Here is a 25657-nt window from a genome sequence, read left to right on the forward strand (position 1 = left end):
ACCGCCGTTTCCATCTTCTGCCCTTGATCTCACATTCGCTTGCAATTCTTGTTCCCCCACGGCGCTTCGACGCTTGTAGTCCACTCAAGATAGAACAGTCCTTGTGGAATTCAGCTTAGGTCTGCTACTCGAGAGACGGCCAACAACAACCACAAAATCTTCATGGTAAGCCGTTTCCATTTCATCTAGTATATGGCTGTCATCTAACAAGTCTTGCAAAGGCCACGCTACCCAACCTACGTCGACTCTTTATCGAGGCAAGGACGGATGATGAAGAAAGAGAAGTGTCTAGGAAAGCAGTGAGTCAATGTGAAATAGCTTAATGGTACTTTGAAACTAATCAAACGTCCACAGTTCTACAACGCAGTCCTCTTCATGAGTTCTGTGACTATTTTCAGCTTGATTGCTCAGAAAATGAACGCCGTCAAATGAAACGATGCACTCATCAACGAAATTCTGATTGAATCACGAATGCCAAGCTTCTTGACGACTGCCTGCCGCCTTTGAAACCAAGAGGTTCGCAAAGCCTGCTTCAAAGCTCCGCAGTCTAGGATGCCGCTCTCCGCGACGAGATCATAGGGCACGAGGCGGATCAACCACGAAAGACACATCTCGAAATATGACAGGAGCTTCTGTGCCTGGGGTCTCCTACTGCGGGCGGCCTCTTGCTACGATGACCGGGATAGTGAGGCTCTTGAGGGCAGGATCTGGCCCTGATACGGCGGTTGATGATCCACTGAGATTTGACGTCGCATTTTCAAGGGGGACCTAAACATTTTCTCAGATTGAGGCGTCATATGCGGCCTCAAGAACACGCCGAAGAAGTGCAGGACTCTTACGAGAGGCAAGCGGTTGGCATTGCGATGCAAAAACAAGCCATGCCAGGCTCTGTGGCCCAAGTCACTGATATCAATAAACATTATTAAATTCTTGGGTGCGTGAACTTTGGCTTCTGGCAGCATTGCCGGATGATCTTATGGCAGCGCAAGGTGAAATCTTGCTTCCTCAACGTCCATCTCAAACAGCTCGCGTCAATTTCTCTTCACGAGCTCCTGTATCTTAAGTGTTTCCACAAAAGCCATAGTCTAGCCAGAATATAAGCCATCGGCCGAGTTTCTGACTTTGAATCTCGTTATCTATGATCCAGTACTCCTAGGTTCCCTTTGAGCTATCCCAAATTCTGACCAAAGGCCCGTCAGGCCCGTACAAAGGATCATTCGGCGGTAAAGGAACGGCGGAAACCTCCTCGATCAACCCACTCTTCTCCTTCTCCAATGTCTTCGTGCAAAGCTCGCAATTATGATCAGGTGAGCATTCGGGTTACACTCCAACCTATCGATATTTTCTCTCCTTCGATAGTCGCCCCTGTTCCCTCGGCCTTTGATACAGACATATGTCCGACGGCTCGCACTGAACATCGCACTCCGCTGCCGAATTTATCCAAAGTCCTTTCGCCAAACACAAACTCTGAGCTGCCTTGAAAAACGCCTTGGTTTGCAACTCAGTCGAGTTGATCGTTAAAAGAGGATCGATAAGACTTCCCGTAACACTCATGTGTGCTTGGATGAAAGTGCTTAATACTCATAATACCCCAGGTCCCTTGTGCATAAGAGATGATGCTCAAAACACGATATCTTCCTCATAGAAGCAACTCGTATAGTTTTTGTTCGCACCCGGGTCTTTCTAATCAATGACGGTCTGGCTTTGCCCTTCGCACGCCGGCTTCTTCGAGTCAATTGACGACGCCAAGCAGACAGCAAAGTGAAGAGTATGTGAGGCAAGCCACCGGGGTTATCTCTGAACGTCACCAGGAGAAGACGTCGGCTCCGAGGACCCCTCCATTTTATGATTTCCCACCAATCCTATGATCAATGGGGCAAATTGGTATCCCTAACTCTATCGTAACATCAACCCAAGCTTGCCGACCAACATCTTGACTGCTGATCTGGTCTTATTCCTCAAATTCGTCCACAACATCGTCCTGCCCTTCCTTAGTCGGCGCCTTCGCCTCCTGCTTCCTCCACAAGCCGGCAAGGAACTCGTTGGTGCTCGCCTCGTCCATGCTCTTGTCCTCGCGCTTCTTCAAAAATCGCGGGAATCGCAGGCTCAGACCACGTTCGTCGCTGACCAGCCCAATAGCGGCTGTGTATGTTGGACTTAGCGTGATGTCCGCAAACGCCATCTCCCATACCTCCTGGGGCTCAAACCACACGTCAGGCTCCGGACCAGAGTACTCAACGAAAGCCGGCTTCTGCAAACGAGTATTCTGCCTCTCGGCCAGCTCACCATCATCATAGTGTTCCCTGTTCGCCTTGTAGAACGCGTCGGTAAAGCCCGACATGCACTTGCACACGACCTCGAGGGAGCCGCTGTCCTCGTTGCGGACGGCCATGAGGATCGGCGACCACCACTTTGACTTGCGGCCTGATCCATGCCAGGCCGCCACCGGAATCATGTCCAATGTCTCAAAGCTTGCGTTATAGTCCTTTTTGACTTTCAGCCATGAGTCCAATCGTTTATCGGGCTCATATGTGGCGAGGAGAGGCTTGCGTCTCCCCTTTTTCTTAGGAGCACCCTCTTCATCCTTGCTGCCTTTGCTCCTTGATTTTGACTTTGACGGCGTCCTGGGTTCCTCGGCAACCTCAACATCAGCGTCCGCTGCGTCCTCACCTTGGTATGGAACGTCGGCCAAATTATCCAAGATTTTGACCATGATGCCCTCGCACTTGATGTCCGTTGCCGCCTTGAAAAACTCCAGTACAGCATCGGAGTCTTGTGACGTGGCATCCAAGCTTTTCACCCAGGTAAATTGGCGGGGAACTTCGATGAACATGGACCGCAAAAGTTCTCTTCTTTCTCGGAAGGGGCGGTTCAAGAGAGGTTGTCCGTTGAGAAACATGAGGTCGAAGGCGAACATGCAAACGTTGACCTGTACGCTGCCAATAGCGACATCCTTCCGCGCTCGATTGCTCAGAGTCTGGAAGTTCTTCAAATCTCCCGTCTCGCTGTCCACGGCGACCACTTCGCCCTCCATGATGAAACTGTCAACGCCTTCGCCCCGAACCTTGGGCATCAATGCGACCAAGTCGGGATACTTATCCGTCATGAGTTCGAGATGTCTCGAGAAGATGGAAATCTTGCCCTTTTCATCGCAGTGAATCTGTGCCCGCTGCCCGTCATACTTAAACTCGCAGGCAAAGTCTCTGCCTTGTAGCTTCGTGAGCATTTCGGAAAGATCTCTCGTAATACTTCCCAACATGGGTCGAAGTGGTATGTGTAACGTCAAATCACAGCGAAGTAACAGCTCGTCGCAGATGCCAATTTCCAGCAAGGCAGGCACAAGGTCGTTGTAGTTGGGACGTCGCGCAAAGCAGGCTTTCAGTATTTCCTCTGGCCTACTCCATACTTCAGCTAGCTCTTCCTTCTTTAGTTTTTGAAGGTCCTTAACTGATCGTAATGGGAACTCGGCCCCCGAAGGTCGGGAAAGGAGAAAAGCCCTTGAGAGAGCGATCAACATGGTGGTCTTGACAGCACCAATACGTAGCTACTCATGTTAGGCAATCATTGAGGAGAGCCGTTGGAAAATTAAAACTCACATGTTGACAAAGCGTTCGTACGATGTACCTGCTCTCTTCGCCGCCACGAGCATCTTGTAGTAGGCGATCGACAATTCTCTGCTTTGCTTCGCCGCTTCCTTGACCTTGGCTATTGGCAATCTTGACCAGAGACTGGTAGACAGCCTTGATGGTCAAGGGTTTCGGTTTTCGCAATGTGAAGTTTTGCTTCTTCTTCGCCTCAAATGCAACGTCCCCAGCATCGCCGTGCTTGTCGTAAATGGTCTTCAGAGCGCGACTGTTTAAACCACACACTTGTTTCAGTGCCTTGGAGATCGCTGACCCTCCCAAGCCGAGCTCTAAGGAGATGTAAGGGGGCGAGATGGAATTAGTTGCAAGCCAGACCGCGGGTAGTAGGCTTTCCGGATCAGCTTCAATCAGTACTCTGATGCAATTCACCAGAGTATCCACGATTTTTATCCGACTTTGCGTTGCGGACACCAGAATGAAGCATCGGGTGAGGAGTGCATAGGAAGCATGCCCTCCCTCTGCCGCCCATTGCTCCTTCAGCTGGGGAACAAATTCTGAAGGGTCAAAGGTCAGCGGACTTTGATCCAGAGGAATGGTCGTGGAAACTGTGTCTTCGGCATTCGCCACGGAGGATAGCGAAAGCGTGTTTGTCTTCGGCGTGACAATTGGGAGCACTGTAGATGTCACCGAGTCGGCCTTCGAAGGCTTTGTCTCGGTAGCTTGCCCTCCATTGCTGTCGTTCAACTTTGGACTTGGTTCTTTTTGGGACTCAGGACACGGCGTGGATTCTGCTCTTTCATTCTGCACCTCCGCATCCCATTCCGCTTGCAGCTTCCTGGCAAGCTCCTCATCCGTCAATTCCGGCTGCGGATCGCCGGACCCTGTGCCATTCGGTACAACATCAGTGGTAGGCTCCGGCGCGGCTTTTGGTGACGATGTGCCATTTTGCTTCTGTTTAGAGAAGAAATATTCCAAACCTCTCGAGGGCACTCCGGTTGAAGATTGATCGTTCAGCTTCCTCTTCTTACTTGGGCTTGGCATGGCGATGATAGGTTGCAATGTGCAAATCTAGCGACGAGAAACATTGAATGCTGGTTGAATATAGAGCAGGTGAAGTTGCATTCCCGTGGTCTATTCTGAGGAGCCCAGTCGAATCCCGCTTCCTTCTTTTCAATGCTGTAAGTTCATCGCCGAGCCTTTGCTGAGGCACTCTGCTGAGGCAGCTCACCCCTGCCAAGCATATCAGTCAATGACGCCGCTGCCTCTGCGATCCAACCCAGAGGGTACGTGCACTTTCCCAGCCACCCCCGGAGGATCTTCCTTAGTCAGCAAACACCCAATATCCAGTTCCGGTGGAGGTGAACAAACGGGCACACCTTTCCCCTTTTTCCGGCGCTAAGCCTCATTTGACGACCCAAGCGACTTCCACACAACAACACACTCGAACTTTTGGAAATCTTTCGCCAGGGCGGCCCAAGCCCCACCAGCGGCACCGATTTCTTCCTTCCCCTCCACGATACCTCTCCTAACCCGCCGAACCTCGAAAACCACCTTTCACACCCCCCCACGCCGTACATAAAACCAGCAAACATGTTGAACGGCGAAGATCCGCCCGAGCGGCCCGACTACATTGTCAACATCATCAATGGCCTCGAGCGCTACAACCCCGAGGCCGTTGTCAACCTCGAGTCCTACCTGCAGGAGCAGTGCGAGCAGAAGTACTGCGACTGCAATGCGAATCGGACACTCCTGAAGCTGTGAGTCGCACCTCGATGTATAAACAACTGCCGCCACGCGTCCTTCTTGACACATGTTGGTGGTGTCAGTACCCCAACTTGGTCTTGCGCCGGTTACATGATGATCGTGTAAACGTTTCCTATTACCTGACATGCACTGGTTGTTCCGTCATGAACCCCTCAGGCGCAACTGAAGTCAGCACATGGTGTTAACTGAACGATACCGGAAATCAGTTCTGAGACATTTGTTGAAGCTTGCATCATCATGGAACTTGACAGCTGACCATTTGTTTCTTCTCTCCTCCGACAGGTACCAGCTCAACCCCGACCGCCTCAAGGATGAGGTCGTCACCAACATCCTCGTCAAGGCCATGACCCAGTTCCCCTCCCCGCAGTTCACCCTCGCCCTGCACCTCATCAACCCCTCCACCATCGCTCAGGGCGAGCTCCACGAGGCTGTCGCCAAGCTGCGCACCCTCAACAGCCAGCTCGAGGGCTCCCAGTACGCTCGCTTCTGGAACACCATTGACGGCGACGACCTCTGCGCCGATCTCATCGCTGATATCTCGGGCTTCGAGGACCTCATCCGCAGCAACATTGCCAACTCGGTCGCTCAGGCCTTCCGCGAGGTCAGCCTGTCCCAGCTTGAGTCGTGGCTCGGCCTCAGCACCGACGCCACCGCAAAGTTCGTCACCGAGGTCGCCGGCTGGACCGTCGGTGACAATGGCGTCGTCACCATCCCAAAGAATGCCGAGAACGAAGCCAAGAAGTCGGAGATCAGGGAAGACGTTAATGTCGACATGTTCTCGAGGATTCTCCGGAGATCATGGGAGGAGACGGCGTAGAATAAATCTTTTTCGAAAAGAAAAACGAAAAGAGACATCGCACGACCAAAGGCTTCGGTGCGAGGATGAACAGAGGAAGGGGACGCAAGGGTGATGATCACACCCTTGGCTGCTAGTAGCTCCGTACATGGAGTTAAGGCTGGAAGAGAGCATGGCGGCAAAAATTACCGGCGTTCACTTTTGACTTTGGAATCGGGGGCCATAGAGTATATCCCTGAATATGAGACATGCCACAAGATTTGAGATGTCGTATAAACACTTTCCTTCGTTATCTTCATGTGCATGGAACTTTTTGCCTGTCCCCCCCCTTTTTTTTACCGAAATGCAGCAATTGTCTCATCATCGCTTCGAGAGCTCCTCCCACTGAACACCACACCACTCCTCGAGATACCCGGCCTCACCAACCTCAACGCCCCGCTGCTGACAATCCGCCTCGCAAACGCCGACGATGATGGTGCCCCAGTCCATGCCCTCGAGCGACAGCTCCTCCGCCTCGAGCTCCGTAATGGCATGCGGCGTCATCTGCACCTCGAAGACGCGCTTGGCGCCGCAGTTGCCGCACCGTGTCATACCGCCGCCGCCGCCCAGCTTCGCGCCGACAGCGTCGGCCTTGGAATACAGCAGCGGCGTGCCGTTGAACTCGTACCGGATAGCCTGCTCCGGGTTCTGCTCCATGCGGTCCGCAAACTTCTGGAACACCGCGTCCATGGACGACTCAAAGACGTCCTTCATGTCGCCAGCGGCGCCGCTGCCCCCCTCGTTATCCACCTCCATGCGCGCGTTCTGCGGCACGGGTATGGGTTCCGGGTCGAGCGTCTCAAACTCCGCGTCCGCGAGGTAGGAAATAGGGTACGGCTTGGGCAGGGCGTCGGCCGCGGGCCAGAGCTCCGGCGGCGGTGGCGGTCCGGCGGGCGTTTGCGGGTTATTGAGGTTCAGGGTCTCGGCGAAGGTTTTGGGGAGGGACGAAGCTGCGTCTTCCGCCTCCCTTTTTGCTGGCTCGGTTTCGGCGGGCTTCGAAAACGGGTTCGACGGGGCCGCGGTGCCAAAGGGGCTGCTCGAGGAGGCCCCCGTGCTAAAGGGGTTCGCGTTGCCCCCGAATGGGTTTGCCGCAGCGGAACTGCCGCCAAAGAGCGCGCTGCCCAATCCCGAGCTGACGTCCTTCTTGGGTTCTTCCTCCACCTGTCTTTGAGGCTTCGTTTCCGCCTTCTTTGCTGCCGCTGCTTGTGCCTCCTTGGACACCTTGACACCTCTGACAGCTCGGATGCTGCCTTGTTTGCGCCGGCAACTCGCCTTGCGACAAGCGAAGACGTACAAGCGGCGCTCGTGGCCGGGGAATTTTTCGGGGAGCTCGCCGTTGAGCTGCAGAAGCTGGACCATGATATCGTTGCACACTTTGCAGCGCGCGAGTGCTGCTGAAGCAGGTTGTCCGGGGTTCAACCAGTCCTACAAGTGAATCGGTGTGTCAGTCAATCTGCGGGCCATCTCTATTTGTCGATGTGCGGCAAGGGGACTCACTGGTTGACCGCCGAGACGACTGATGGTGTCCTCATCAGCATCCTTGCTGGCGTAACCTAGCAGGACGTTGGTCTCGGTGAACTCCTGCTCGGAGGAATCACTTTCGTAGTCTGCCATGGTTTCGTAATTTGGACGAGGTATGAAATGCGAGACTGACGGCCTGGGCTGGGTACGTGGGGTCAAGATTTTTTGGCGCTCGAAATATTTCGATGCGGGGCTTATCTTATCGCTCCTCGCCCACCCTCCTTCAGCGAGGGGTAGCAAACAGGCCCGAACTGCTGCCCCTGAATTGCCGCAAACACTTTGAGTTGGCACACTTCACCCAAAGGACTGCAAGATTTTGTCTTCATGGTTGGATATCATTCCGGCTCTCAGCTTTGACAGGTCTAAGATCAACGCCTTTTGTCTACCGTGCCAACAGTTTTTACATTGGAATCCATCAAACTCTTTACTCCTCAGGGCCGTCCATACCAGGGCCAGGGCCTCCCGCTCTGCCCATCTGTCTCGCCTTCAAGAGTTCGTCGCACAGAAGGAGGTTGGAAGCAATGCTTGAACTCGAGGCGATGCAGTTTCTAAGTACTCTGAAGGAGTCGAAGATACCCTCGAGCTCTGCATCCATTGGCTCACCCGTTGCCAGGTCCAAGCCCACAATGTTGCCATCCGCGTGCTCATCTTGCATAGCAGCAACTGTGACGTGTTAGTAGGTCCTCGTAGTAAAGATTCGGTGCACTTACGAGCATCCTGAATGTCAAGACCGGCGTTGGCAGCGAGAGTCTTGGGAATGATGAGCAAAGCATCAGCGAAAGCCTCAACACCCCACTTAGCCTTGCCCTTCACCGTCTTGGAGAAGGCATCGCTCTTGAGGTGCGCCGCGCAGGCAACCTGGAAAGCACCAGCGCCAGGGACAACGCTCTTGTCCACAATCATGTTGTAAACACTGCGCAGACCATCACGGACGGCGTCCGTAACCTGGGTGATGGTGTGTGCGTTGGGGCCCTTGATCAAAAGGGTGACAGACTTGGGTTCCTTGACCTCCTCGATGAAGGTGTACTTCTCCTCACCCAAAGTCTGCTCGTAGACAAGGCCAGCCCATCCCAAGGACTCGGGTGATAGGTCGTCAACACTGTTCTGTGCAACACCACCGCAGATGAGCTGCAATCTCTCCATGTTTCTTCTCTTGGCACGACGAAGGGCGAGAATGCCGTTCTTCGCCAGGACATCGAGAGATAGAGGATCAATGCCCTTCTGGTTGACGATGACGAAGTTCTTGGTGGGGTCGTTTCCGCAAACCTCCTTCTTCAATTCGACAATCTTCTTCAGCTTTGCGTCGACGAAACGGCGCTCGCTCTCGACCAGCTTGTCTCTCTGCTCTGCGCTAGAGTAGAAGAAGCCAGAGTTGATTTCAGACTTCTCGTACTCCAAGCTGACGTTCATCGTCAAAATGTAGGCATTCTCGACGCGCTTGGGCATGTCGGGATGGCGGGCGCCGTGGTCGAGGGCAAGACCCTTAATCAACTGGGTGTCAGAGGCGGTCCGGTGCTGCATCTTCATGATCTCAACCATGTGCAGATCGGGCTTGGCCGGGGCCTGGTAAATGGCAAGGACAGCATCGACGATATCGGGGGTGAGTTTGGCCGCAAGGTTGGAGTTAAGCTTGGTGGAAAGCGACGTGCGGGCCACAGACAGAAGCAGCTCACGGTCAACCTCCTTCTCGAGCTTGAAGCCGTCGAGGAACTATTCACCCGTCAGCACCATCATTCGACTACTGTTCAAGAGATCTGCACCTTCAGCGCCTCGTTCTTGGCGATCTCGAAACCATCCGTGATAATTCTAGGGTGCAGTCCTTCCGAGATATAACGATCCGCCTGCTTGAGGAGCTCTCCGATCAACAAGACAGCTGATGTCGTGCCGTCTCCGCAGATATCATCTTGTGCAGTTGCAGCTCTGGCGATCATGACGGCGGTGGGATTTTGTATTTGCATCTCGCGCAGGAGAACGTTTCCGTCTTTTGTCAACTTGATCTATTCGGCGCGCATTAGCGGTAGTTATTCAGGGGCGGAGGGGTAGTGATTCGCACTTGACCGGAGCCATCAACAAGCCTATAATTGTTAGCATTTTTCTCAAAGACGCGGGCGGCGACAGATTTACATCTTGATAGTGCCCAGAGGGCCGAGGTTGGACTTGAGGACATCCTGGAGGCCTTCACCGGCGCTGATGTTGACCTTCAGGGCTTCACCCCGCCGCTGCACCAAGCGTTAGTATTACAAACAATATCGGCAGAGAAAGGGTCGCGCACCCTCGATTCGGCCTTGGGGTTGAGCAGTTGCGCCGCAGACATGTTGGCTTGAGGTCGTCGAGGGGTTCGTGAGGGGGTATCGGTCGGTAAGGTTATTGGATTAGCGACCTGACGTGGAGTGTTCTCGAGATTGACCTGGCCCCGGGGAGCTTCAGATGCGGGACTCTGCTGGTGACTTTTTTTCTGCCTCGAGGTGGCAGGCGGTCAGGCACTGGTAGAAGGTGCTGGCTCGCTACCAGCTTGGTGGTGGGTGCCTGGCAGTTAGCACGGATAGTGTGCTCGATTTTTCATAATCCCCTTTACACGCATATATCTATGTAAAGCTTAGTATGTAATCAGTGAGGCATAAAAGTGAGATGCATCTGTCAGCACTACCTACATCAGGATGTCCCATGATCCGTGCGTCATTAGCGGCCGATGGGGTGATTGTAAGGTAAGCTGAGAGCGGGAGCCCGGGATATGGGGACTTGGGGGGTCCCCTAAAGGACCACCGCTATGAAACCTTCACCCAAGAATAAACCGCTGCTTTACCCGGAGCCGGTGCCAGTGACATCCCTTGCTTGGTGGTCGCAATGGCCAAGCTCCTTGATTGCAACTATGTTGGATGCATGCCTCTAAAGACTACATCTGATCATCTAGACCTATCGAACGTGAAACTTTAATCAAGATGGAGGCGTATAGATGACTATTCCATTGGTTTCTGTTTCGCCTACTCGCAGCATCATCTCCGTTGGCTATGCCAGAGGATGGTTGCCGAGACCACCCTCGAGATGACAGCAACCAAGGTAAAGCGGCGGTTTGTTTACTGACCCTGAGTTTAATTCATTTGGGGACCTCCCGAAGACACCACACATATGACGAATCTATTTCATGCTCTCTTTTCATCCTGTTCATCCTCCAAGTGTCCTTAAAAGTACCTCAGTCTCACACATCTCCCTCTCCTCAGCTACTTCCACTTCTCCTTTGCATTTTCTTCATCTCATTCTGTGATTCAATATCTATACCCTTCCATCTACGCCGCATGATGTGGGGGTCCAAGCTCTCAGCTGTGCTGTCCGCGCTCAGCTTGACACATTCGGTACCTGCGACCGAGCTTGAGCAGGTCGTCGTCGAGAGCGGCGTAAAGCAGGTAGCCATCATTGGTACGTGAACGCTGCATCGTATAAGCCTTTGAAGATGCAATCTTTTCCACACTACCTCAGCCACGTCGCCATATGGCCCAGTACTAATACGGTACCCAGGAGCTGGTGCCGGCGGCTCTTCTGCGGCCTACTACCTACAAAAGTTCGCCGAGGCTGAAGGTCTTCCCGTAAACATCACCGTATTTGAAAAGACCGATCGAGTAGGAGGCAGGACGTTGACTATAGATGCCTACGGCAACCCGCTCGAACCCGTAGAGTTGGGTGCCTCCATCTTCATCGAAGCGAATCACATCATCTACAATGCCAGTCTCAACTTTGGCCTTCCCCTGAAGCAGCCAGAGTCCGGCAGTGATGGCTTCCTGGGCATCTGGGATGGTGAGAAGTTTGTCTTTTCACAGGATGACAGTTCTTGGAACTGGTGGAACTTGGCCAAGCTCTTCTGGAAGTACGGCACGGCTCCGTACAAGGCGCAGAAGCTCGTGCAGTCGACCGTTGCGACCTTCTTGCAACTCTACGAGAAACCTTACTTTCCTTTCCGATCGCTCACCCAAAGGGTCTTCGAGCTGGATCTTTTGAAGGCAACTTCTGTCACTGGAGAGGAGTTCCTTGCCAACAATGAGGTACGCGGACCCGGTTCATATCTCGTGTTTCGCCCCTAATCGACTTGTGATAGATCAGTGCGCTTTTCTCCCACGACATTATTCAGGCAGCCACCAGGGTCAACTATGCATCTAACCTAAAGTACATCCATGGCCTTGAGACCATAGTCTCTCTTGCACCTGAAGGTGCCCGGCAAGTCATTGGGGGCAACTGGCAGGTCTTCCAGACAATGCTTCAGAGGAGTAATGCAACTTTGCAACGGAACACTTCGGTGACATCGATTGCGGTGAAGTCTGGTCCTTCCAGCTCCAAGTATCTGCTTTCGACCAAAGACGCCCACGCCGAAGCTGAGACAGACGCGGACCAGTACCCGATTGCTTTCGACAACGTCGTCATCGCAACTCCGTGGCAGTATGGGGATATCAGCGTCTCGGAAGACCTTTTCCAGCACAAAATTGACGAGGTTCCTTACACCAAGCTCCACGTCACTCTTTTTGCTTCACCTTTCCGCCTCTCCCCGGAATATTTCGGTCTGGAACCTGGTTCCAAGTCACCTGACTCAGTTCTGACAACTCTTGGCCCCAACGACGAGGCAAAGGCTGGTACCGAAGGCGCTGGCAAGGCTGGCTTCTACTCTGTTAGCACCCTCAGAACCGTTACAAACCCCGACACCCTCAAGGATGAGTTTCTCTACAAGATTTTCTCTCCAAAGAAGGTCACAGCAGAGTTCCTGTCGAAATTGCTCGGCGTTGAAGTGCCCGCCTCTATTGTTGTGGGTGACAAGTCCGAAGAAAGTGGCCAGCGCACCGTTGAACCCATCTCTTGGTATTACCCCCACGTGTTCAACTCGTACCCCATTGAATATCCCCGAGTCACTTTCCAGGACCCCATCCTGAGGGACGGACTGTACTATCTTTCCGGTATTGAGAGCTTCATCTCCACAATGGAGACTAGTGCGTTGATGGGAATGAATGTTGCAAAATTGATCGCCGACGATTTCTCCGAGACCAAGGAAACGCTCGAAAAGATTGAGACTGGCACTGCACAGGAGGTACTTGGTCAAATGGAGGAGGAGGCGCCCGTGGCTGATGAGTTGTAACTACTATAGGTTTGAGGAGTTTTGTTTCCGTTCCTTCGCTCAACGTCCATCAAGCAGTGCCGCAACATGCTTTTCACTTTCGGAAGTATGCGTGGGACCATGAAGGTTGTACAGAAAGATGGCCCATGTTGGAATTATTCACCAGACTGTGTTCTTTTGTTCGAGTTTCTCACGAGAATCTGTTCCGTTGCGCCACTACCTTGCTAGCTGTCTCAGAGACCATTTGGAATTCCCGAGTGAACAATGGTTCAATAGCGTTTGCAGTGCAACTTCCCTGAGGCTTTGGCCATCGTTTCTTGGGATATACGATGTGCCAAGGAGTTTCCTGTCAAACATAGACCGATAATACGAGCGCCACGTAGAAACGGTCCAGAGGACGGCAGCTTGGGACACCTTGCTTATCACAATTCACGATCCGGATAACGGCATTTGCGTACGTGTAAGTCAGTGACACGTGCCAGACATGCCAGCAAATGGTTAGTAAGTTGCTTAGTTGTTAATTCAGGTACGCAGAAATGCAAACAGTCAAGAAGCAGGATGCCGTTGGAAGAAAAAAGTTGAGGCCTCCAACAGTCTGATGATCCTAGGTTGTCTCGTTGGGGCGACAGATCTGTGAGGCAGTGGGAAGAACCTGGAAGGATCCGGGTCTGGACCGGCCGCAGCCGGGGCCCCACGTGATACCCCAGTCCCGTGGCTCAGGGACCTTGTGTTGCCGTGGCAAAAAGTTGGGAAAGAAAAAAGGGACGTACACAGCCACAGACCATTTCACCCCTCCATCATCTGAACCCCAACTCAAAAGCTACCTCTTATGACGCATTTTCTTTCCTAGTGCCTGATCACTCTCGTTTCGTGGCCAAGGTCTGGGACTCTTTATTTCTTTGTCCTCTCATCAACCCAGCGGCCGGGCTTGCTTCGCAGACACACATAAACCCGTCGCAACAGCTTTCTGCCCACGATCAGTCAGCTTTCCAAACAAGCCCCAACTTCAAGATGTTTGTCCTCAGAAACGGTCAGTTTACCCCGCTACTTACCCGTCACTAGAAGCGTTCGCCGCTTCGTCTTATCCCGCGATCAACGACAGGCGCATATAAGCAGTCCTTCGGGCCTCATTCATCATCACCGTTTTGCGACCAACGCCCGCCAACTTTCTAAACATCTCACCTGTTTGCGATCACCCGAATCCACACAGCAAACGCTAACAACTTCCCTCTGGCAGTTGGCAAACTCATCTTTGGATCTAGCAACCAAGAATCGCTCATCGAGCTCCCCCAAGGACAGCTCTACCTTGTTCGCCCCCTCTCGCCGAAGGGATATTCCGAACTCATCTTCAAGGACGCTGCCGCCCGCATTCGACGAACTGCGCAGGATTTCCAATACCAGCTCGTGGTACAGAGAGTCTACGAGGAAGGCGAGGCTGAACTTTTAGCTGAGGAGGAAGGAGAGGACGCTGAGATCGACGCGCTCGCTGCCGCTGAAAGAGACGAGAAGACGTTCCTGCTTGACGAGGCCCTCCACTTCCGCGTCGAGATCCGGGAAGGCACCGAGAAGATCCTGGCCTGGAGAGACTTGAGTGGTGATACTGGCGACGTCTACGAGTTCGTTTGCGACAACGTTGTGTCTTCTGGTCAAGTTGCGCAATTTGAACGTGTCGCCAAGGAGTGCCAGTACGAGCGCAAGTATCGCAAGCCGCACACAACTGCCTCCAACGCCGATTTCAAGCAGTTCGAATTCCAGGACGAGCAGCCCATTCCTCCCGCGAGTCCCATCCACAGCCCTACTCTCGTCAGATCGATCGAGTCGGCCGACAGCCTGTTTGTGCCGCAAGACCCAATCGGTACACCCACAAAAAAGGAAGAACAATCACTCGTCCAGACTCCTACCAAGACGCCAGCAAAGATGCCTGTCACACCCGAGAAGAAGTCCAAGGCGGCTGGTCCACCCAAGTCTGCCGAGGCCCCGCCGGCTCTCAGCACCTACGATGCGGAGAGTGCTGAGCTTCATTTCTACGACCATCCCTCCGGCTCCTTCATTCAGCAAGCCGCTTCTGTCACCGCCACCGTCACCGAGGTTGGCAAGTGGGAGTACTGGTTGCAGATCGAGAGCGAGGACCGCGCTTGGTTGGGCATCCCGATTGTTGCCGACATCAACCCAGTCTTCAACTTCGAATTCTTGTCCTTCATCTTCAACCATTTCTCTGCTGACGGATCGGCGTACTCTTGGTTGCTTCGTTTCAAAGACCAGCCGACGTTGGAACGCTTTCAAGAAGCTCTCCTCCGATCTCTGTGGGAGCAGTTGAACGAGGTCAAATGGGAGAAGAAAACGGAAAGGGAGCAAGAGTACATCACGTCCGCCTTTAATGATTTGGTCATGGAAGATACCCCGGAGGAACAAGAAGAGGAAGAGGAAGAAGAGGAGTACGAAGATGCAGAGGACGATGCGCAGCGCAGCGAGCACTACGACAGCGACGAAGAGGATGATGATGTTGAGACCAAGGAAGAGGATGGTAACGTCAACTCACAGCTTGCTGTTGGCTACAAGCATGACCGCTCCTTTGTTGTGCGCGGGTCCAAAATTGGCGTTTTCAAGCACACGCCGAACAACAATCTCGAGTTTTCCACCAATATTTCCAAGGTTGAGACCCCCAAGGGCACACTCTTCAGCCCCAAGAAGGTCATGCTTCACAATGAGGATCGCAACATGATTCTCCAAAACGAGTCGGATCCCAATAAGCTCTACCGCATGGATCTTGAGTACGGAAAGGTTGTCGACGAGTGGAACGTTCACGAGGATATTCCTGTTCTCAACTTCGCACCTGAAAACAAGTTCGCCCAGATGACCCACGAACCGACTTTCCTTGGTATCTCAAAGAACGCCCTCTACCGCGTCGACCCCCGCTTGTCCGGCACCAAGCTAGTTGATTCCCAGCTCAAGCAGTACGTGTCCAAGAACGACTTCTCGGCTATCTCTACCACAGAGAAGGGTTACATCGCCGTCGCCTCCAACAAGGGTGATGTCCGCCTCTTCGATCGCCTTGGAATCAACGCCAAGACTCACATTCCCGCTCTCGGTGAAGCAATCCTCGGCCTCGACACGTCTGCCGATGGCCGCTGGGTTCTCGCCACATGCCGGACGTACATCCTGCTCATCGATGCGATGCAAAAGTCTGGCAAGAATGAGGGCAAGCTTGGTTTCGAAAAGTCCTTCGCAGCTTCCGATAAGCCCCAGCCTCGCCGTCTGGCCCTGACTCCCGAGCACGTTGCCCAATTCGCGCACGAGACCGGCAAGTCCGTCTCATTTACGCCCGCGCGCTTCAACGCTGGCGAGGGCGTAGAGGAGACGAGCATCATTACCGCTACTGGCCCATACATTGTCGAGTGGAGCTTGAAGAAGGTCCTGCGCGGAGCCAAGGCCGCCTACCGTATCAAGCGCTACGCCGAGGAGGTCAAGGCCGACGACTTCAAGTTTGGAACAGACAAGAATGTCATCGTCGCCCTCCCCAATGAGGTCAACATGGTTGGCAAGCAGGGTCTCAAGCGCCCTACCCGCGAGAGCATTGCCGGCAACTTTGCGCAGCTCAGCATGGGTCGCAGGGAGTCTGGACGAATCACGACGCCCAAGAGTGGCCGATACAAACTAGGCAAGGAGGATATTGTCGCGTCGCCGTACTAAAGTGAGGCGAGGGATTTCTTTTGTGTGTGTGTGTGTGTGTGTGTGTAATGCGTGACGCATTAATGTTGGACTACCTAAAGCCCCCCTGATGGCGTTTTCCAGGTTGAAGATGTGCTGAATTTGCGCAGCGCAAAGGGATGGGAGTGAGATGGCATGGGAGGAATGGGCTTACGGGTGGACTTACAGCACAACACGTTAACCTTTTTTTTCTTCCTCTTCTCTGCCGCCAACTGCATCTTGTTGGCCTTCATTTCGTTACCCTCTCCTGACAATTTGGCAGAGAGTGGTACTTTTCTAGATACCTTTTGAGACCTCCGCGAGTGGGCAAGCTTTGGTAGTTTGTTTGCCCCCCTTCTAGTTTGGCAAATCCGCAATTAACCTTTTCTCGGTTCACATACGTTGGAACAATGTCGTCACTTTGAATGTTTCCTTGTTAGTTCTATTTCTAGACATGTGTATTGTTCGCCTCAAGATGTTCCGCAACTCTCGCAGAGTAAGTAGATAGTCTAACACGATGCCTCCGAAGAATGACTGAAATAAATGCATTGGATAGACGTCATGTACGACACATGTCCACCTCATGCGGCCCGATCAAATCCCTCTCCACAGCTCGAGAAGAGCAAAAATAAGCAACGAAAGAAAGTTCCCCGACAATAACTCCGCTCGGCTCGATGCCAGTGTTTCCTGATCAACTATAATTCTCCCCGAAATCTTTCGCCCTTCCCTCGCCCAAACAGACAAGTTTTGCTGGCTGGGTTGGGCTACGTTTTCTTCTTTTTCTCTCTTTCAATCATGCATTCGTTAAATCAGCCGTCGGAGAACGACGGCCTTGTCCAGTAGAGAGTAAATCACTTGGTATGCAAGTTTTTGGATGTACAATTGGCCGTTATGCTTCTTGCTTCTCCGACTTTGTTTCCTTTGCACCTTCTGCGCTGTCCTTGCCACCGGTGACGCTGTCGACGGCGCCCTGAATCGCCTTAGTGACCTGACCGACCACATTGCCGCCAATGTTCTTCAACGTCTTGGACTGCGTCGCCTCCTGGGAGAGACGATTCATCTCGGCGACAAAGGACTGTCCCCACCACGACGACGTGTACTTGAAGACGTAGCGCTCGAGCTTCTTGTAATTGGTCTCGCGCTGCTCGGGGGACATTGTCACGGCGTCGTGAATGGCGTTTGCCAGCTCCTCGGTGTTCCAGGGGTTAACGATGAGAGATCCGTTGAGGGACTGAGCGGCGCCGGTGAACTCGGATAGGATCATGACACCGTGGCGCTCGCGCTGAGTAGCGATATACTCGTATGAGACAAGGTTCATGCCATCGCGTGTTGAGGAAACGAGGCAGACGTCGGAAACGGCGTACAGAGCTGTGAGCTCGTCAAAGGAGACGCTCTGGTGGAGGAAGTGGATGGGCATGAACTCGATGGTGCCAAACTTGCCGTTGATGCGGCCGACAAGCTCGTTGACCACGGCGCGCAGATTCTGGTACTCCTCGACGTCCTGTCTTGAAGGCACAGCGACCTGAACCAGCACAATCTTGCCGATCCACTCGGGGTGTTCTGTCAAGAAGACCTCCAACGCGTGGAGCTTCTGGGGGACACCCTTGATGTAGTCGAGGCGGTCAACACCGACGATGAGTTTGACTCCGTTGAACTTTCGCGTGAGAGCTTCAATGCGCTCCTGGACCTTGGGCTTCTTGAGGCCCTCGACAAATTTCTCAGGGTCGATGCCTATGGGGAATGCGCCAACGGTGACGAATTTACCATTGTAATCAACACCATTTGGGGTCGTAGGGGTCCCACTGCATGTGACGTTAGCGGTAGTCCAACAGAAAACGAGTCTCCGCTTCAGTCTCATCTTACAGAATGCGAGAGCAACTGCTCAAGAAGTGACGAGCATAGTCATAGGTGTGGAAGCCGATGAGATCGCAGTCGAGGACGCCCGTCAGAAGGGCTTCACGAACAGGAAGGATACGGTAGATTTCGGAAGAAGGGAAAGGTGTGTGTAAGAAGAAGCCAATCTTGACATTCTTCTTGGAGTCGCCAATCTCCTCGCGAAGCATCTCGGGCAGCAACATCAGATGGTAGTCGTGAACCCATATCAGATCGCCGTCCTGAACGTCTTGGACAACAGCCTTGGCAAATAAACGATTGACTTCGCGGTAAGCGGCCCATGCGCTCTCGTCGAATGTGATTTCACCGGGGTGGTAGTGGAAAAGCGGCCAGAGAATGGAGTCTGCGAGAAAAAAAGAGTTGTTAGTCAAGCTGGCATAGCATCTGGAGGCAAGGGAGGTTCGTCCGTACTAGAGAAGCCATTGTAGTGCTTGTCGGCAAGTTCGTCGTCAATAAAGACAGGGTGGGCATCGTATTCGTCCTTCAGCCGCTGCTTCATGCCGGCAATTTCGTTCTCGGGAACCTCGAGCCCTGGCCAGCCGTACCACTGAAAACTGGTGGTTTTTGACAGACCGCTGAGACCGGTGACGAGACCGCCAGAGGACATGGAGAAGGAGTAGCTGCCATCGTCGGAACGCTTAATGGTGATGGGCAGTCGGTTGGAGAGCAGCAGCAGGCGGCCGGGTGCAGTGTCATCGTCGACGAGCGCTGGCATATTGGGCGACTTGCGTGGTGCTGGAGGTGGTCGGTGGCAGATGGCGGTGCGAAATCTTTCGTGGAGCGTTCGACCGATGGGTGGCAGGTGATTGGGGAACAGCAGTAGCTATGCTGGAGATTACTGTGGCGGGAGGGTGAGGTGTTAGCTGAGCCTTGCTGGGATGAGCTTGCGGGGAAGGATGGAGGGGTGAATGTCAGGAAGATCAAGTACCAAAATCTGAAGTAGTGCCGACTCAAGAAGGTATGCAGGGGTGGGCTGCTGCTTGGATAGTCCTTCGAAGCAGAACAAAATAGGCAGGTTGGTGATGGCAATAGCTTCGTCGTCAAAGTCGTAAGCTCCTTGGGTTGCCCAAAGAAACGGTAGTGAATTGTAGTTCGCGGCGAAAGATTTAAGTAAGGCGAGGGCGGATGGTACGTGTAGACGGGACGGGAGGGATGCGGTGATGTCGTAAAGAGCCGGGTTGTCGGACGCAAGCTACGTGGAGGGGTGATACACAGGAGCAAGCAGTGCAATCTGAGGGCAAGCTTTGTCTGGGTGAATGGAGGGAGAAGAGAAGGCGTGTGTGAAGGAAGTGGTGGGTGGAAAGAGACGGAAGAAGGCGGCTAGTCGGTGGTTGGCTTGTTGCGTTTGTTGACTGAGTGAGTTCCGGGGTGGCAGGCGGAGGGTGTTGAGAAGAAGCAGGAAAATGCCAATCCGGCCCAGTGCAATCCAATCCAGACGGCCAGCAGCTGCACGACGGGAGACAGCTCGACCTGATGCGACACTGGAGCTTGCGTTTCCCCAGAAGTAGAGGTACCTGGTTTGTGGGGCAGGTTGGGTAAGGCGACGGGGCATTCTACGGACGCTTTCGTTAGTCTAGAAATTTGGTGTTATTTGAATGGTAGCACACGGTACATCTCATGATAAGAGCACCAGACGGAGCAGACGAAACGTGGCTAGGCATCGCTTAGACTGGCTGAGGTGAGGCAAAATTCGGGACACATCTAGAGCCTAGAGGCCAGGGTCATGTTGGACTTTGGGCGCCGGTGGTAATGCGGTGCCATCGACGTAATTTGGGTACAGATCCATGTCATGTCATTGCGAGGATTTCCCGGTCCTGTCACTTCTTTCTGGTCCCTGCCATTTTCGGTCCTCCTTCCGTGCCCCTCCAACCTCTGCAGCCCGTCCTTTTGGCGTCTCTCACGTCTGCTTCTATTTGGCTTGCCCGGACAAATAAATAATCTGACCGAGAGGCAAGATGAGCGATATATTCTCCATAGGCCCGTCCAGCCGAATCTTCCTCCGCTGCGTTTCTTACCACTCACCCATCTTAAACGCCGAGGGAGAAAAGACACCCAGAGCATGCCAAGTAGGTGTACATGGGAGACCTGGACACCACCCGCCAGATAGTGGGGAACCCGGCGCCGAGATGTGGGCTTTTCATCGGCGGTATCCGTAGACGAGAGAATGTTCACGATGTCTCTTGAAAATTTCCCTCCCTCCACCCATTTCCCAAGCAAGCACATAGCGACAGGAGCAAAGAATCAACCTGGTTCAGCACTCCACTGCTAGACGCAAGGATGTTGGTGTATGGTTTGCATGTATTTAGTCATCCCCGTAGTGAGTCGTTTGCCACACTCCCCACGTTCGGCACCCTGTCCTTCCTGCAAATCGAGTCTCGAGGTTTCGGGGCCTTTCCCGGCGCCAGTTTGAGCTCATTCGCTCACACATGAGGGTGCCCTTTTCTTACACTTCGCGACGCTTCTCTGGCCGCCTCTTTTCTCTTTGGAGAGAAGAGTACCTTGCAGAGGTTTCTGCTAGCGGATTGCACGCTCACATGCCAGATTCCGAGAATCTCCAAGCTAGTGGAGCCTCGCATTTGTAGGTGAGTATTCATGAGTGGTGACATACCCCGCGCGTTAACGTGCCGTCACTATCACAGGAGCAAAGATGAGCTGCAGAGCAATGAGGCAAACGGGCAAACGGGCAAATACCCGACCTAACAGTAGCAAGCTCACCTTTTGTCCTGGCGATCGCAAAGCAGCTTCGGCCCCAACGGCTATACGTTTCGACCGTTGCATAACCAATAAGACACCCGAGGTATTCAAAGAACGATCCAACCCAATCATCCAAACCAGAAGGTCTAGCAGGCTCCCCGTTTGGCTACCGCAGACTGACATCAACAGCCCCATAAGTTCCCGGACCAAAATGTCCTGACACTCACTCGCAGGTTGTAAGCTAAACCCGCTGTACTTGGTCCCCTGCCCGACTTCAGCCATCTCAGCTTAAAATGATATTGGATCCGAATTTGCAGGACATTTTTCAACTAAATGCGAATGGCATTGTGAAGATGGCGCTCACAGTGCCGGTGTAGGCTGCCTCGCGCATGATGAACTGAATTCCGAGCTACCTTAGCTTTCACCACCTCGTAATAAACTTGACCAAGCTGCTTTCGAGACAACTCCTCGACACTTCCTCAGTACGCACCACAATCGCACGAACTGTCGAAACTCGAATAGGCAGAGAATACATTCGACAGTGTATAGTGTTCTCAAGGCAGCTGAAGGTGACTTATCAAAACAAAAACAAAATTATTTAAAAAATAAAAATAAAAAAATTATCGAGAGTACCTATCTACAGACTTACTCGAGAATGATCGCTGCACTAGGCTGGAGCAATTGAGGACTCATCCGACCAAGTGCAGGACGGAAAGCTCGGACCAGGCCCGAAACTGATGTCGGGTGACTGCCGCCCCACTCTGGGCGAACCAGTTGCAGCTCAAGGTACGTCCGTACCTCACCTCACCTAGGTAGGTTGGAGAGTACCTACCCCGGTTGCGCTCGATCTGCGCTTGCCGCGTCGCAACCCAGCTGCTGTGCTCAGACATCGTCCCTCGACGCGACTTTCTTCGCGACAGACCCTCGGGGCTTTTGCTTTCTGTCCTGCTTCGCGCCCAATCGACTTGTGATTCTATTTCAACTACATCGACGCTCAATTGTACCATTCAATATCTCTAACCACTTGAGAATTTGCAAGCATGGCCCCTTCAGACAAGGAGATCGAGGCAACGCTTCTTGCAACAGTCCGCGATGTCTTCAAGACGGATAACGACAACCTCACCGTTAACTTCATCCGCAAGCGCGTCGAATCAGATCTCGAAATCGAAGATGGGATGCTCTCTTCAGGAAAATGGAAGGACAAGAGCAAAAAGCTCATCAAAGAGCTCGCCGTAATTCCTCAACCCCTTCCTGGCATGCGCATCGCCAGCATCGTTGGAACCTGTCTTCCTGACATCATACTAGACCAGCCTCATGGAGGGCAATGCGGAATCCGATGTGGAAGTCAAACCCGAGGGAGACGAGGAGAATGCGAAGCCGAAGAAATCTGGCAAGCGTCAAGGGGCCGAGACATCACCACCTGCCAAGCGTAGAAAGCGTGCCTCTGTCAAAGTAGAAGATTCCGAGGCGAGCGCCTCTGAGGAGGGAAAGGCAGAGGCGAAACCAAAGAAAAGGGCAGCCTCGCGGAAGAAGAAGCAGGACACTCCTGTAATCGACTCCGACTCTGACGAAGAGAGCCCGGTCAAGCCGAAGGCGTCTGAACCCACCAACGGACGTGCAAGCAAGGTTGAAGAGAGTGGCTCAGATGCTTTGAGCTCGCCGCCTGACAGCGAGGACGAGAAGGATGAGGAGAAGCTACAAAAAGAGAAACTCGAAGCAAAGAAAGATGATAAGTCAGCCGAAAATCAGCCTCAGGCTTCCGACGACAAGAAGGCCGAGGAGCCGGCCGATGACACGACTAGCGAGCTATCCGACGTGATAGACGAGCCACCAAAGCCGAAACGCAAGAAGAAGGAAGCCGGAGTTGGCAGCAAGACCAAGGCTAAGGCGACCAAGCAGAAGAAGGCACCTGCAGCCCCCGAGAGCCCTGACGATGCAGAAATCAAAAAGCTACAGTCCCACTTGGTCAAATGCGGTATTCGCAAGATCTGGGGGTTTGAGTTGAAGCAGTACGGAGACGATACCAAGGCCAAGATGAGGCATCTCAGAGGCATGCTCAAAGACATTGGAATGGACGGTCGGTTTTCAGAAGCGAAAGCAAAAGAGATCAAGGAGCGCAGAGAGTTGGAGGCGGACTTGGAAGCAGTTCAGGAGATGAATGCCAGCTGGGGCGCGGAAGGCAGATCGTCTCGAAGCAAGGCGCGCGGACAGCCACCTCCCAAGAAGGCCATGAAGGACGACGACTCTGAAGACGAGAACGACAAAGAAGACGACGGAGACGATGATGAGGAACAGGAGTCACACATTCCGTCGCGGGCGCGGGGGAAGGCGCGAGCAGACCTGGCGTTTCTCGGCGACGACGACGAGGAATCGGACTGATGTAACGAATACTGGGACAGTGTACTATGTGTTGGCGGGAGCATTGTTTGACTGATTGGACATGTTGCAGGTTGTATTATATACTAAGGGAGCATGAAGTCTCTGTTCTTTTGTGGCGCTGCATTGCGGAGTGTCGCCCGAGAAGACAAGGGGTCGCCAAAAAGCTGTATACGACTTGAATACACTAATTTCTTGACCACGGTGGGTTTTCAATCGATTCGGGACAATTGACAACCTAGTCGCCCACTCGCCGCTCGCTGCTGGAAGCAAGCCCTTACCTCAAGTCTTAGTCTCACCCAGCTCAAGCGGCCCTCTCAAATTGACTGGTGTCTAGGTACTAACATCCGCCATCCGCCATCCGCCAGCCCCCCAATTGGAAGTTGGATCCATCCTTTCCCCAGAAGCCGGAGACGCGAAGGCAATTCTGTTCGTGTTGCTTAGACGCGCCAGTCAGACAACAGCATGGCCGCTCGAAATGGGGCTAGGAGCCTCCCGGTTCGGCATTGAGGAGTGAGACCACTGGCGAAACAGGGGGGGAAAAGCGTGGATTCTTGGGCAACCCTGGCAGTTTGCGCCTGCGTGCCAAAGCTCCCCATGTCACGCAGCAGCAGTTCCCTCTCCGTGTCTCCAATTTACCCCGCCGCGGGCTTGCGTCCCCGCAGACACCGTCATTTCTCTTCAACTGTTTTCCCCCTCCATCCTCGTTCAAACCCCCCACTACATCAGCCAACAAGCGCAGATACAAGCCAGAATAGCCTGAATTGCATGTTTTGCCATGTCAACCAGTGACGGAACTCTTGTCGCGCTCCATAAAGGGTCGCATTCCCCTTGCAAAATGTCGTTGCGTGATTGCAGGTCTCTGTCGGAGCTCTCAACCTGGACTGAGGATTCCGTGATTCCACCTCTTTTTCGAAAATTCTAAGTACCACTCACGTTACCAAGAGACGGTATTCCTTCATAATGACCGATGCCACCTTCGATTTCTTGCCCTTGGGCGCCATTCTCCAGTCCTTCAAGGTCAAGGGCGTCAACATCGTCCAGGGCTTCCCGACCCAGGACCTTTACGAGAAGCACAACTCACCCTACTTTGGCGTCACTGTCGGCCGAGTCGCGAACCGCCTTGCCTCGGCGCAGATCAAGTCGCTCAACGGCGGTCAGACATACAAGCTCGCCGCCAATGACGGCAACAACAACCTGCACGGCGGCACCAAGCCCTGGAGCTCCAAGGTCTGGGAGGGGCCCAAGCCCGTCGGCGTCCGCGAGATCCCCGGCGTCGAAGGCCTCCAGGGTGGCGAGAGCATCGAGTTCTCACTGATCAGCGAGGACGGCGACGAAGGGTTCCCCGGAACCGTCAAAGTCAAGGTCATTTACACGGCCGGCACGCAGAAGGTCGACGGCAAGGAGATTTCGGTGCTGGGCATGGAGTACGAGGCGCAGCTCGTCGACGGCGCCGAGGAGACAGCCATCAACATGACGAACCACTCCTACTTCAACCTCACTGGCGACGAGACGTTTGCCGGCACCGTCGCGACGCTGGCGACTAACGCGTACCTGCCCCGCGAGGACGGTATCCCCACGGGCGGTCCCGCGCCCTTCCCCGGCATTGAGGGCGGCCAGCCGTTCGAGCTCGGCGTCGAGGGCCCCTCGGTGGACGACTGCTTCGTCGTCGAGGAGAAGGAGCCCGGCTCGGTGCCCATCGATACGCGCAAGCGGCAGCTCCAGCTGCACGTGCATGCCAGACACCCCAAGAACGGGGTCAACCTCGAGGTCCTCAGCACGGAGCCCGCGTTCCAGTTCTACACGGGCGAGGGCATCAACGTCCCTGCCGTGGAGGGCGCGCCGGCTCGGGGGAAGAGGAGTGGATTCTGTGTCGAGCCGAGTCGCTGGGTGAATGCCATTAACGTACCAGAGTGGAAGGCCCAGATGTTGTTGAAGAAGGGGGAGACGTATGGCACTCGTATTGTGTACAAGGCCTGGAGCGACTAGAGATTTTGGCCGGGTTGGATTGGGAAGTCTTGTACGAGGGTGAATATGGTACCAATGATCAGAATGAAGAATAAATTCTCTCACAGTTCCTACCTATTAGACATATCCTCAACTGTCCCAACTTTCGGCTTTGTAAGTCAGTGACTAGGTTCGCAACAACTTCATCCTGCTGCCTCCCGCGGTGCGATGGCTTGTTGGATGTGGCACCTCTGAGCGGTACTT

General features: G+C 53.6%; 10 protein-coding genes across 10 annotated transcripts; 6 read left to right on the top strand and 4 right to left on the bottom strand.

Annotated features, from left to right (window-relative positions):
• Positions 1-212: 212 nt before the first annotated feature.
• Positions 213-432, top strand: CORC01_03537 (uncharacterized protein; the record flags this gene model as incomplete). The annotated part of the gene is made up of 2 exons (XM_022615186.1): positions 213-299; positions 355-432. Coding segments are annotated over 2 exons (165 nt in total), but the record flags the coding sequence as incomplete, so codon positions are not given.
• A 1519-nt stretch (positions 433-1951) lies between these two features.
• Positions 1952-4625, bottom strand: CORC01_03538 (DNA ligase I; the record flags this gene model as incomplete). Its single annotated transcript, XM_022615187.1, has 2 exons — positions 1952-3544; positions 3597-4625. The coding sequence occupies 2 exons, from the start codon at positions 4623-4625 to the stop codon at positions 1952-1954; spliced, it is 2622 nt and encodes an 873-aa protein (XP_022478365.1).
• A 426-nt stretch (positions 4626-5051) lies between these two features.
• On the top strand, positions 5052-6165 carry CORC01_03539 (eukaryotic translation initiation factor 3 subunit K; the record flags this gene model as incomplete). The annotated part of the gene is made up of 2 exons (XM_022615188.1): positions 5052-5341; positions 5631-6165. Coding segments are annotated over 2 exons (825 nt in total), but the record flags the coding sequence as incomplete, so codon positions are not given.
• A 339-nt stretch (positions 6166-6504) lies between these two features.
• CORC01_03540 (PDCD2_C domain-containing protein) lies at positions 6505-7797 on the bottom strand (the record flags this gene model as incomplete). Its single annotated transcript, XM_022615189.1, has 2 exons — positions 6505-7608; positions 7681-7797. 2 exons carry the CDS (start codon positions 7795-7797, stop codon positions 6505-6507), a joined length of 1221 nt encoding a protein of 406 aa, XP_022478367.1.
• A 331-nt stretch (positions 7798-8128) lies between these two features.
• CORC01_03541 (T-complex protein 1) lies at positions 8129-10117 on the bottom strand (the record flags this gene model as incomplete). Its single annotated transcript, XM_022615190.1, has 6 exons — positions 8129-8367; positions 8415-9414; positions 9465-9701; positions 9758-9779; positions 9829-9923; positions 9977-10117. Coding segments are annotated over 6 exons (1734 nt in total), but the record flags the coding sequence as incomplete, so codon positions are not given.
• An 880-nt stretch (positions 10118-10997) lies between these two features.
• Positions 10998-12817, top strand: CORC01_03542 (prenylcysteine oxidase; the record flags this gene model as incomplete). The annotated part of the gene is made up of 3 exons (XM_022615191.1): positions 10998-11118; positions 11218-11738; positions 11792-12817. 3 exons carry the CDS (start codon positions 10998-11000, stop codon positions 12815-12817), a joined length of 1668 nt encoding a protein of 555 aa, XP_022478369.1.
• Positions 12818-13807: 990 nt separating this feature from the next.
• On the top strand, positions 13808-16486 carry CORC01_03543 (VID27 cytoplasmic protein; the record flags this gene model as incomplete). The annotated part of the gene is made up of 2 exons (XM_022615192.1): positions 13808-13826; positions 14034-16486. 2 exons carry the CDS (start codon positions 13808-13810, stop codon positions 16484-16486), a joined length of 2472 nt encoding a protein of 823 aa, XP_022478370.1.
• Positions 16487-17372: 886 nt separating this feature from the next.
• Positions 17373-19091, bottom strand: CORC01_03544 (glycosyltransferase family 20; the record flags this gene model as incomplete). The annotated part of the gene is made up of 3 exons (XM_022615193.1): positions 17373-18285; positions 18347-18719; positions 18788-19091. The coding sequence occupies 3 exons, from the start codon at positions 19089-19091 to the stop codon at positions 17373-17375; spliced, it is 1590 nt and encodes a 529-aa protein (XP_022478371.1).
• Positions 19092-22110: 3019 nt separating this feature from the next.
• Positions 22111-23449, top strand: CORC01_03545 (transcriptional regulator; the record flags this gene model as incomplete). Its single annotated transcript, XM_022615194.1, has 2 exons — positions 22111-22302; positions 22376-23449. 2 exons carry the CDS (start codon positions 22111-22113, stop codon positions 23447-23449), a joined length of 1266 nt encoding a protein of 421 aa, XP_022478372.1.
• A 960-nt stretch (positions 23450-24409) lies between these two features.
• CORC01_03546 (aldose 1-epimerase) lies at positions 24410-25435 on the top strand (the record flags this gene model as incomplete). Its single annotated transcript, XM_022615195.1, has 1 exon — positions 24410-25435. The coding sequence occupies one exon, from the start codon at positions 24410-24412 to the stop codon at positions 25433-25435; it is 1026 nt and encodes a 341-aa protein (XP_022478373.1).
• Between the last annotated feature and the right edge of the window lie 222 nt (positions 25436-25657).

This window comes from Colletotrichum orchidophilum, assembly GCF_001831195.1.
Source record: "Colletotrichum orchidophilum strain IMI 309357 chromosome Unknown Scaffold_21.1, whole genome shotgun sequence".
NCBI lineage: Eukaryota > Fungi > Ascomycota > Sordariomycetes > Glomerellales > Glomerellaceae > Colletotrichum > Colletotrichum orchidophilum.